General features: G+C 35.5%; 2 protein-coding genes across 4 annotated transcripts in view; one reads left to right on the top strand and one right to left on the bottom strand.

Moving 5' to 3' along the window:
• Positions 1-6,903: 6,903 nt before the first annotated feature.
• Positions 6,904-7,839, bottom strand: LOC119635103. The gene has a single exon (XM_038029680.1). It carries the CDS (start codon positions 7,833-7,835, stop codon positions 6,942-6,944), a length of 894 nt encoding a protein of 297 aa, XP_037885608.1. The 5' UTR covers positions 7,836-7,839; the 3' UTR covers positions 6,904-6,941.
• Positions 7,840-12,108: 4,269 nt separating this feature from the next.
• LOC119634786 (L-allo-threonine aldolase) overlaps positions 12,109-12,787 on the top strand; it is a 20,213-nt gene continuing 19,534 nt past the window's right edge. For all 3 annotated transcript variants that reach the window (XM_038029156.1, XM_038029155.1, XM_038029157.1), the window contains exons 1-2: positions 12,109-12,200; positions 12,636-12,728. In XM_038029156.1, the coding sequence (XP_037885084.1) occupies positions 12,702-12,728 (27 nt within the window). In that variant the 5' untranslated portion in view covers positions 12,109-12,200; positions 12,636-12,701. The remainder of the gene's footprint in view (positions 12,201-12,635; positions 12,729-12,787) is intronic.

Below are 12,787 nucleotides of genomic sequence, written 5' to 3'. Positions count from 1 at the left end.
AGTAATCAGCCAATCGCCTTACAATTTGTTTCTAATTTTCAATTGTTAGCTTAAATCTCTTTCATGATTGACTTTGGCTTATTTGCTGCTATAAACAGTAAATAAGTTGCAATTGTTATAATATTTTTTTTCATTTGTGGTAGCAACTATGTACATTTTGCCTGCAGTATAACTTAAATACCGAAACTCAATATTTATGATATCATTTTCAATAGCAAATATAACGATTCTTAAAACTATTTTGTTATATTAATAACTATATGGATGCGGGACGAACATAACACAAGGAGTTTGAAAAGCATTATGTAGGTTGCCAGGGTATCCACCTGCTTGGAGGCAGTTCATAAGTAGCAGGTGGTTGTCGGCACGATGACCCATAGATCCAGCGAACGCCCGAATGCGGACTAAATCTATTCAAAACAATCGCTGCCGCTTTATGCGAATTTGTGTAACAGTGCGTATGTATATCTATTTACGGATTTATTAAAGTAAAGTATTCGCTGTAAACAAACTCAAGTATGATATATTCTCGTCATAGCGTAGAGAGCAATATTGAATTGAATGATAAATAGACCGAGATTTGCCGTTTATCAGCACTATGGCAACGTTAAGGTATTCGGGCAACAAAAATAAAGTGTGCGATAGATTAGCGTGCACAAGTGCTTGCTCTGCACAACAATTGAAGAGCTTTCATATCATTTTGTTGTTTGAAAACAAATTGTTAAAAATATTCAGTTTTCGCTTTGTACTTTGCACTGAGATTAGAGCAACTGAATAAATAAGTGCACAAGCAGAGGACAATTCATCTCATTTTTTTTTTTTTTTAAATAAATTTTTTTCCTAAATAAAATTTTTATATAGATTACGCCAAAAGTGATAGCAAACATACAATATGTAATTGTTTTAGACGATAGGACAGAAAAGTCAAACGAAAATATTTCTGATTTGTCTTGTCCTACTTTTGCCGTTCTGGCTGAGATGAACTCGTCAAAATACCTTAGCAAAATTCAAAATTACTAAACAAAAAGCCAGGCGGCCTTATGCGCAAAAAGATGCTGAGTCGATGAGTTGCTTATCGACACAAATATTAATAGATATCTGGTTGATTCTTCAGACCAAGTCTAAACATAGTCGGTATTATGGCTAAAGATTCGAGATTGGGACAAGTGAGCAAAGCCCCTAATATGCTAAAATAAAATAATGAAAACGATGCCGGATGTAGTGAACCATTTAACAAAAGTTGTGCTCTACTAAGCATTCAAGAGAACGTCAGTTGTTCTATTTGTAGTTTACTTTCGACATAAGCCAGGCGTCATGCATTCTCACACGTATGTATATGAAAAAGAAATAACAAATATTTCTGTTAAGAACACAATAATTAATGCAGTCAGACTTCACCATATGCATAGATGACAAAGGTAAATTTAGGGCGAGTTTTCAAAATTTCCTCTACCATATATTATATTTTTCGTGCTAAAGTAAGTAAAAATTGGAAATGCTAGCAAATGCAAAGCGTGTTTAAGGTACGACCTTGTGAGATAAAATAGATTTATAGTGCACTCACATAAGTTCTAAGGTTTGGCATTTCTCATTTGGGCAAATTAATCCTAATAGTGTAATGTGGCTTAAATATCTATCTCCGCGGCATATTGCAGGAAGCTTTCATTGCCGTTGCTTTTCAGATCAGCTTTTCAAGCGGATATGTAAAAAGCTAAAGAAGGACATTAATATTGTGTATCTGCTCAACTAAATGAAATTAACAAACGTGATTTGGGGGAGTAATGCTTTCAAACTTTATTGGAAACCGAAAACACCAACTTACCGCCCTGTGGCCAGGGGTGAGTGAGGAGAGCACTGAAATGAAGACACAAATCCGTGGCAAATGCGTCTGATAAAATGTAATTTATTTAATGAAAGCATTGTTAACGAAAATGAAGAATTTTCTTCATTTTATTTAGTGCTGACGGTAGGGGTTTTCTTTTGTTGATCATAATTGAATGAATGCTTATAAAACTTTATACACGTTATGGTTGTGCACTGAGAAATTATGCATTGTGTATATGTATGAAAAACTACGTTACTTTTGCGCACAGTTTACTTAATTTAATTGACATAAAAGCTGCAAACAAAAGCACAGAGCAGAGCAGCAAAAATTAAAAAAAGAAAAGTACGTGCATGTATTTGCAAACTCCCCACTGACATCCTATCATTGCCACTGTCATTGTCATTGCAGTTATCGTCTCCATTATCGTCAGCAATGAACACGAAGCCATAAATAAGCGAAATAAAAATATTGAGCTTAAGTGATGACAGAAGGGTAAGAATTTTCTTCTTTTTTTTTTTTGCTAGAACAAGTAAGTTCCGTTTTGTATTAATAGGTATAAGCGAAATCTGCGCTAACCGTACCCAACCGTACCGCATAAATGTAGACGTTTGCGTAGTGCCTAAAGGAAAGTGGATTGCTTTACTTTACGTTTGCTTTCTATAACGTTTAGCTGTGACGTTTGTCTTAATTTATTTTTAAAGTTAAATAAATCAAAGTTTAACTGGTGCAGTATATAAGGTTGCCCTAGGAAAACATTTAAGTAAGAATACATGTTATGCTTGCAGTAAGATACAGAGCCAATGTGAACGATTGTGCTATGGTTGAAGTGAATGTCCGTCTATTGAAAATATATTCTCGGGCTTGCATTATTTGTCTGAACAAATAAGGGGAGAGGGAACAGGGGAACCTCTCCAGCTACCACATCTCTAATCTGCGACCTCCGCTAATAGATGGCCCGGCTGTAGAAAAAACGGAATTCATTCCGATAAATCAGCTTGGCTTCAGCTGACGAGAAAAGCCGGAAGTAATCGGGATATTATGGAGTCTCTTTTGTTGTTGCAGGCGAAATCTCAAAACTAGTATGCAACCAACTTTCTGGTTGCACATGTTTGCAGACATAAAAAGGCTTTGCCATATAACATGTGCAATTACCTGATAATGTCAGTAACTGCCGCTTAGTGCAGTACGTTGCTCAGATTACCAAGTGGGCATAAGGGAATGCGTACGGTCTCCGCGAAATTGTGCGCTACCTAGGATCTTGCTTATGCGTGACATTGGGTGATAATTTAAACAACATCTTATGCCATTATTTCCATAAAAAATTTTAAGCACTCATGTATTCAAGTCACTTTATATATTCTGCATTATACTTTATTGCTTCATATCCGATTGATTTTATAGTTTGGTTTATTAGCAGCTTTGCCGTGAGAAACTGACATATTCTTCAAATGTCTTTCAAAAGAGTTGCGGTCATTAGAATAATTGATGGGAAGAGAAAACGTCTTTGTTAGTTACGCGATCCGAAAAACACGAAAGCCAGGTTGAACGAAAGCCAGGTTGGGTTGTGTGAACTCTTATAAATTCAGTTACGTGCAAAATTTATTATCTGAGCAAGAAATTTCTGTAGAACTTTTCATGGATTACATGAAATAAAGCAAGAGCTTTATAGTTCTTGTCCTTTGAAGCTTTAAAGACCATTAGTGCCTGCACATAAAAAAACATCTAAACATTATTTACATACATATATGTGGCTGTGTGAATACGTATTCATAAAGGCAAACTTAACATAAACCTTTGCAGTAAAGCAACAAGGTTAAAAATAGCAAAGTGTTTGTTTAAGTGCATGTACACGGGCATATAAAGTAATGTTTATTTGCATATCTCTATTTAAATATAAATATACGGGTGCTAGGGATGGATTACTTACACCTGCAGACAGTCACAGACGCCACTATCAAAGTTTTTCGTTCATATGAAGACCCCTTTTATTACCTTTGTCGTCGTTCCGAGATCTTTCGGTATTCGTCGAATTTTACGGTATGTTTCCATCAAACATAGACCAAATTTAGCAATGTTGCTTTTTTTAAAGTGCAATAAATAAAGAAGAATTCAAGAAGAAAGGTTGAAGACATTTAGCGCCATTTAAGTGAATTGAAAACCGTTGCTAAGACTAACAGATCAAGGGATCATGTTTTTTGTCTTAAAAGGACAGATTAGATGGTATGCTAGCGACGCTATGCAAAAGCCGATATTAGAAAACAGAAACAAGCCATCATTTAGTTCTGATCATCACTACCATAACTGAAGAGTCCTTTCCGGCGATATCTGCCTTGACCAGATCTTGACGTTAAAAGTAAGACAATTAGAGCACCGAAAATAATTTAATTGTTATATTATGACTGTCTAATCTAATTTGTGAGTAAATTTCAAAAAAATTTGTGTGTCATCATAAAAATGCCAATTTGTGTGGAAAGAATTAAAAGATTTTGAAAACGTGTTTAAATTGGAAAATGGCTTGCATTTTGTTGCAATCTACTGAGCAGATGTGAAGAATAGTGGTGTGTCTCTCCACACAATCTTTGTAATATCAGCATATGACGTCATCTTATATATGAATAAACCTATGGACAGTTGGAGTTAACGATTGGTAACTTTTACTTAACTTTATGGAACACAAAGAAAATTCAAGAAAAGATGCTATCGCGCACACTTGCTCAAAGCAACCATTTTCATATGCGCTCTGCTCCTTTGCCCTTATTTCTTTGAACGAATTCTCGCATAGTCGCAGAAGGTTGCGTGTATTTATTTATGTGTTAATTATTATTAACGCATTTTCGACATCGTCAGTGATTTTGTCTCGGACAGTTTTCATAGTTCGAAGGACTGTTTAAATATAAGTGCAAGCAAGCATCTGCGAAAGTTTGTCTTGCCAACTGATAAAAGTTAAAATGATCAAGGAGTAGAAGCAGAGCAATCGGATTTCGTGTCCGTCTTTTATACCCGAATGTGTAAATTTAATGGAAATTTCATTTTTCTAGAAAATATGAAGATCTTTTTGTTTTTGCTGAATAACTTTTATTAGAAAGTGATGTTCAATCAGGTGTCTGTAGCATCCATACGTGTGGACTTGTTGACCCCTGTATGCACTTGTAAACAATACCGCATGACTTTTGTCACCTCTTGAATATGGAACTTTTTGGTATGTTTATGTTTCCCAAGGTACTGCTTGACCCCGTGAGATACTGCCAGCAGACATATGCACGTACGCGTTTATTTTAATATATACAGACGTACGTGTTTGTGCTATTAAGCATTCGGTTGGCTGTTAACTATGAAGTTGGTTATATGCTGCAGTCATTCTGGAAGGATGCAATAGTAAATTACGAATTTTATATCTCTACTAATGCAGTTGAGAAAAAAACTTCTACCCTTAAATTCAATGGAAAACGTTTCTTACTTTTTGTTAGGTACATCGGTTAATAATGAGGACTTTTCCTAAAAAGTTCTATTCCAAGTGCTTTTTTGATTTTACGATTATTTTGTTCGTATTTGTCGACATATGGAATCGAAAACACTTTATCAATATCGGTATTTCTGAATTTGAACTATTGATCATTGTCGATAACAGTCAATGGGTTGACACTACGTCCTGTTTGCGAATCAGGAACAAAGGTCGGGTAACAAAACTAAAGCGCATCAGAAAATCCTTTATAGATCTATTAAAAAGCTTTTGTCGCTATCCGTCTTTGTTGTTGTTGTCTACCTTTTTATCTATCAGTTGTTCCTCTCCATGCTAAGTGCACTTTCTCGATTAACTAAACCGCGTACTTAAAGGTATAAAATTTCGTATCGAAATAATAAACTTTAATATTTACACACATATCTACTTAAGTATTTGTTTGTACATAAACACCAAATACTGGAGCAAATAAACATAAGAAAAAAAAAAGTTCACTTATGTAGAAAAGTGCATTCGTATGGATGTGAGCCAAAAAAGAATGAAAAGGATAAAAAGAACGCACAAAGGAAATATTATTTGCTTTGCGGAAGTGTACATACTTTACTTTTCTTTTATTGTTTATTTGTTTTCGTATTACTTACTTTGAAAGGATTAAGGAAAAACGCCTGACTTGCAGTGCTGCCAGTGTTTTTCATCCTGCATACCTTTTGTAGCGTATTCTTTTACTGGGTTAAACAAATGAAATTTTTTGTTTTCAATTTTTCTACGTATGCTTTAAAAAATGTTTTATGTGCATAAGGTACTAAGCAATCTACGTTCAATGAACTTGGCCACGCCATCTCGCAGTGAATGGCAAGAAGAGAAAGACCAGCATAACGTCACCGTAACTGAGTTTCAGTTCAGAATGTCCAAGGTAAACTGCATCATATTGCATTGATTCCGTTCGTCTAATCAATCATCGTTCAATTAAAAATAAATAAATTTTTAAATTTCCTAAGGGTAAACATAAGCCATATATGTCTTTTCATAACTGTTATCATGAAACCCTTATATATAGAAGAAGGATCTGCACAACTTGCATTCAAACTACTTCCAAAAAAGTGTATTCCGCCTTTTCCATCACTTTTTAAATGAAATTTTAAGCTGCTTCAACGCCAACACTTAATCGAACGGTTCAAGTGGTTGACAATTCCTTGTAAATAATGACGAAGTGGACTATTTTCGAATTGCTTTAGTATTCTACTGCACTTAACCAAAGGATTACAACTGGCAACTGGTAATCACTCTTCGGAGAGATTAATAAAAATCCAATAGTAAAAAGTAGTAGACTCTGCTAACATCTTTACTCGTTACGCATGAAGAGAAAATGATCAAAATTTGCAGCATTTGCCTTATGTATTACAATAGTGCTTGCAATTTGATTTGTTTCTCATCATTCCTGCGAATGCGTTTCGCTCATACCTTGTAAAAATTTATTAACGAAAATACTTGAACATACTTGAAATTTCGCAAGGTCCCTGAGACGGGTTCATTAAAGTGTAGCCACATATACCAAGTGAAATTATAAACTACTTTTAAGTAAATGTAAGTAAAAAATATATATACAAGTGTCGGGGTTGTTCCTGTTTCTGATTTCCTAAGTAAGGCATTTTATAATTAAAACTTCGAATATTGGCTTTCGTGCTTGTTAACGTCGGCCACATTCATGATATTGTACTCCACAATTCTTTTGCCCAAGTATTCGGCAAAAGTGGTAGGATAGTCGGATTTGACGTCACGCTTATGAATGTGTGATGTGTAATTTTCCAATTTATTTATGATCATGCCACGGCACTCTTGGTTAATGCGTTCTGATATATCTGACGGTTGCAGAGATAGCGGTGTTACCACGCGCATAGTGCGTTGGATTCGATCAGTACTGACGTTGTAATAACCAGAATCAATTTTATTGATCAAATCGATGAAGCTTTTTGGTGGCAAAACAGTTTCTCGATCCAATGGCATTACGTAACATCGATTGGCAATGGAGTCAATAATAGCCGTTTGGTTCTCTTTAAAGTCGTGTATAAAGCGTCCAGGACGACCATCTCTAAACTCCGGCACATTCACTTTAGCATAGCCTTCGTCATCACTCAGATCCATTTCGGCTTCTTCGTGAAAGAATAAATCATCGTATATGGAAAGATTTACATTCTTTTTTGTGCATTTCGGCAACCAATCAAAGTCTTCGTTACGAGGAAGCACGCCAACCGATTCACGGGGCACGATCCATAAAGTGCGAAAGTTTGTAGCAACGTGCATGCGATACGCAGCGTAACCAGCTAGAAAACCAGCGAACATAATCGTAATCGAAACTACGAAAAGTAAAATCCTCTTCATGTAAAAAAATTGTGGAGGATTAAAAACTATTGACTCGACATCAGGCTCGTATGAGTTGTACGACGTATGATGTTCCAATAGATTTCGCGAATTAGTTTCATCTTGTCGGCAAAGTTCGGGAAAAGATAGAATAATCTTTTCAGATATTTTCTCCGATGCTGATTTCGTCATTTTGCTCCTATACGCCTCCTTTCTTAGTTGAAAATTCAATATGCAATGGAAAAGAAAATTGTAGACAGTTGTGTAAACAGTAGGCAAAAATCTATCAAATGTGATAAAAAGTGACAACAAAATGTTGGTAGCTTAGTTTTTTTAGGTTTTTTTTTTTTTACTCCCGTACTCGAGTATATTACATTGTTGTGCAGTTGCAATGTGTACAGTAAGATACGCAGCGGAGTAAAGTTAGAGTTTCTGAACTAGTGTCTACTACTAGTGACTCGTACCTATAGGTGACTTCAGGTTGATGACATTAAAAATTTAGATTCAAAACAGAATTCACAACTGACTTGCAGTTGCAGCTAAATTTAGCATGAACCCAAGCACATTCGCCTCTTCTTCTCGAGAGTTTTAATTAACTTTTGTTAATCATTTTGCATATGGTTCATTAAATGTGTGATGAAGAATAGTAATAACAATAATAATAATAATAATAATAATGCAGCTAATGTTGGATTGCTTCATAAATAAGGAGCAAACATTTCAAGGGAGTTTGTCCATTTCAACAGTTAATTTCGTGTAAATCGGATTTAAGGTAAAACTGAAAATTTGCTTTAAATCGCGGATGAAGGTAAAGACAGCGATAAGAGTGCGATCAGAAGCTGTGCGTAACTCATGCTAAATTTTGATTTCTTGAAGCTCATATCGCTCAATTGAAAGAATATCCCGATCTGTTAAAGATATAAAAAAAGTTGTGGAAAAACCGAGTTTTTAAGATGATTCGCATCCTAACTTGTTTATCGAGTACAATCGATTAAAATTTAATTCTTGCATTACATTAAATATTTGATGTGTGTGCAACTCTCGGGTTTTCTTCTTTTTTCGCATTTTTCATTTTCTAATAAACGGAAATTTTCTATCTTTTTGGCAAACATTAATTTACGGACAATGAAAAAAGCTTTACGAGTGATTTATGTGCAGCAGTGGTTGAGCTGCCACAACGTTTGCGGCTAAATCTTTTGAACGTTTTGCTCTCTTCGAACCATCTACAAGCACTTGTACACACACGTACCAACGAAATAAAATTTCCAGAATGCTTAAGACATACAAACAATTTTTCAATTAAGGTTCGCAAAATACAAGCGTATATTTTATTTAAGCGCAAAGCACCTTCTTGCGAAAGTCGGTTTAATGTTTGTGAAGCCATTGTACGTTTGTCTGAAGAAACTTTTTTTTGTATACCCATCGCAACGGCCACACGAGATTTGAGAAATGTGTTCGCACTGGAACGAAAACTCTCTACAAGCACTAGTGTAACTACTTGGTATCGTCCGTCTGTCTGTCTGCTTGTTCATGTAATAGTTGTTGCCACGAACTCTTCATTGGAATAATAAACTTGATGTCGAACGTGGTCTCAGCACTTTCGTCCGATTAAATCGATAATGAGCTAAATCGATCCGGCGCACGTTTACCAAAAGAGTTATAGTTTTTAAAAGTTTTTTCTTGAATCACCCGCTCGAAATTTTGACGCCATTGCAGTTATAAACAATAAGTCTGGCGATGTAAACAATGTAAAAATGTAATATGTCGCCTAAAAGTTAGTGGTAGGTACTGCAAAATTCGGCGCAATACAAACGTAATCAGTTCTCATTTTTAATTTTCCCTCATCCTCGGTGCTTCGCTTGGTAGTCGTGTGCAATTTGTACCTTGCACAGGGGAGTAAGGATAATCTAATTATATCAATTTGTTTGTAGTAATACGTGCCGGGTAACCCATGCATTCTCAGTCACCGTAAGACTACAAGTTGATCTATCTACATTGAGTCCTTTGTCGTCCGTTCGCGTGTTAGAATTCTTAAAGTCTTAAAAATGGTCCGGTGTGAGTGGTTTATGCGATAAATTACACTAAGTTTGGTTTTGAAAACTTTATTGACACCATTTGCGCGAAGGCGATTTTAATCATGCCTCACGCACCACTATTTACGCGATTCTTTTACACTCGCTTTCAAGGATGGGTATCCAACGACCGTTGCTAGGCGAACATACGTACGAACTTACTTGGTTGTTTATTCTTCTGTCTACATTCAACCCGTTCAAAATATACCGGACACATATAAAGCCACTGCCTTGCAGAGGCTTTATATTTTGTATGTTTATTTATGTCAGTTTCTACCATATTCAACTTTTGATGTTTTATGTTTTATAAAATTCAGGTGAAATAGGAAATGAATGTAAGAAAATAATTTGTGAGAGGGTGTGTAGGTGTTATTAAGTTTACAGCGTCCTGGGTAAACTAATTTGATCATTGTGTTTGTAAGCACTAGGAACTGTCTCCCAGTATACACAGCATGCACAGCACATATTAATGTCAACACAAGTTTTAGTGGGTTCAAGTTAGCAATTTGTTAAACTTTCTCAAAAGTACAGCTAAGAAGTGCAGAGAAAAATTGATGGTAGAATTTGTCAACTAATATAATTAATACTACTCTTGTTAAACCCAGAAATACGCATCAGAGATACCATAAGATATATATACCCCTCACCATCTGATAATCAAGAGTTTGAGTCGATTTGATCTGATCTTTAGAGCCACATTGCTGCTCAGCTCAAATGTAAATAGCGAGGTTATGTGCATAAAAATTAGCATAAATCTGCACGATGGCGATCTGAAATTTTGGAGGACAGTATTTCCTAGTTGGGCAAAAATCTTTTACGAAAATCCGGCATACATACAACTAGAAATATGTATATATTTAATCATTGGTTGCTAATAAAAGCAGCCACATGCAGTAAGTGAAGAATTGTGGTGGCATGGAGAGGAGGAGAAGGAAGGAGGGAGAATGAATGATGATACTAGTTGCTAGTAGTTTAAATTAAAAAAGTATTCAGTAGCTCGATACCCATTGTGGAGTAGTAATTTCAACAAGTAATACTGATGATGTGATCTCGAGAGATTCTTCAATTGCAGTCGATGGACAGACATATGGAGGCATAGTATAACTACGGCTTCATAGTAACCCTTGCAGGGCGAAGAAAAGTCGTTATTTCTGAAGTCACTCAATTAAATTAAATCAATACCACATTCCTACCTTGGATGCAAAGCTAATGACGTAAATTTTACTTCTGGCCTAATCAGAGCAGGAAATAGCTTTTCTCTTATATCTGTGCCATCAACTTTGCATGGCCATCGAATGTGAAGATGAAAACTCCATTTGAGATCACAGAGAACAGCGACATTAGTAAAACTTAGCCATCAACAATGGCTTGCTTGTCTATGGTGTATAAGGTGCTGTTGGATATGTTATGATGGACAAATGTTTAAGCTTAAATATTAGCGATTGAAAAGGATTCTGGAACAGTTTTATTCAGGATGAAGTAATCTCTAGCAGCCTTTATAAGAAAGTTCCTCAATATTATGCGTCTGCGCGCTTTCTTTTCAACTTAACTCCCGTAAATTTTGAAAAAATAAGAAAATTTAATCACTTGCGGGTATTAAGGTTATTCGGTCAGACTTGATTGCAATATTGTGTTGTGCTCTTTTAAAATTTAGAAGGGTTTGAATAAAAGGCTTTTGTGCGCTTACTTAGTATTTATAATTCATTGTTTTTTTAAATTTTTCTATTTAAACAATTGTTTTATAATAGTTACGGTTTTTACGATTGATTTGTGTATTTTTAAATATTTACCGCTAACGACTCGTGTTTATTTAATGCCCCACAATCTACGACGCTTGTGTAATGTCGCAGAACAAGTGGCTTTACTTGCAAACGATTACGAGGGGCAAGTAGGTTACGGGGAAACTAGACTGGAGACTGAACCGAAATTACTGATAGTTCTCGATGTGTTCATGCGACAAGATTTCTTATAGAGTTGAGTGAAACATTTCGGACCGATCCAGGGTTATCCAGGGTTAACATATGTGATAACTTTACTTCCACCTACTTGTTTTTGCATTCAACTGGCAATCGCCGAAGTTAATGCTGCCTGCACTGCAATTAAATAGGTATTCATATTCGTCCATTACGTAGGACATTGCCCCCACATTTGAAGTGCAATAGGTTTACCCTATTTACCCTATTGCTAATTTGGTGCGAAAGTTTAGAAAAATTTGTTTCAACCTTGAGATTTGATACAAATATTTATACAAATACATTTTTATTCCTATACTTTTCTTAGACTGCTTATGTAAGCCGACTGCTTCATTGTTTTCTCTAGTAAAAATACCATATTCATAACAAAGGCTTATTGATACCTCAGTTCACGATCCCAACAGTCATTATAAGAGAAATAAACCAGCAATTTACCATAAGTTATAGTAAACGTTAATCAGTAATAGCTCGGCCATTGCAAGTGAAAGGCACAAAGCCATTTTAATTAGTTTGTACGTAAACACTCAATTATCTTATTACCTGTGCATAAAAGAATGCATTTGTTAATGAGTTGAAAAGAAACTTTTCAATTCGAATGGGTATTAAAGTGTCAAGAGCGCCTTGTCGATTAAATGGAGAAAATTTAAGTGCACATTTAAATTTGTAACCATATCTGGAAGTCCTACAAGTGAAAGACACGCAAATATTTAGAACCTATGCCTGTGCCTGTTCGCTGACGCTGACGGTGGCTCTCTTATCCGTAAATCTTGCCGAAAATTGTTTGCTATACTTATATGTAATGTGTACGCAAGCAGGAGAAGGTTGCTTTCACGTGCTTGTGGATCGTGGGCCTTTGCAAATTTATCTCTTAAATTATTTTCTTCTAACTTTTGTCTGTCATTTTATTTCCCTAATGCTTTTCGATTTCTTTTCTGGTATATTTCCAGCTGTTAAACGGTAAGTGATTTTCTACACAGACTATTTTTGTTGTTAATTGGCACGCCATCCACGACATGCGTTTTTGTGTTCGCTATACACGGGTATGTTTAAGTACTTTGATCCTTTATTAACATTTCAATTTTTATTGCTGTTGTTGAAC

This window comes from Glossina fuscipes, unplaced genomic scaffold, assembly GCF_014805625.2.
Source record: "Glossina fuscipes isolate IAEA_lab_2018 unplaced genomic scaffold, Yale_Gfus_2 3, whole genome shotgun sequence".
Classification (NCBI taxonomy): domain Eukaryota; kingdom Metazoa; phylum Arthropoda; class Insecta; order Diptera; family Glossinidae; genus Glossina; species Glossina fuscipes.
Note: the sequence above shows the minus strand (reverse complement) of the source record. Positions and strands in the feature narration are given on the sequence as shown.

Bases quoted from the DNA above. Each gene is read 5' to 3' on its own strand.
- LOC119635103 (XM_038029680.1), bottom strand. From the start codon at position 7,835: ATGACGAAATCAGCATCGGAGAAAATATCTGAAAAGATTATTCTATCT.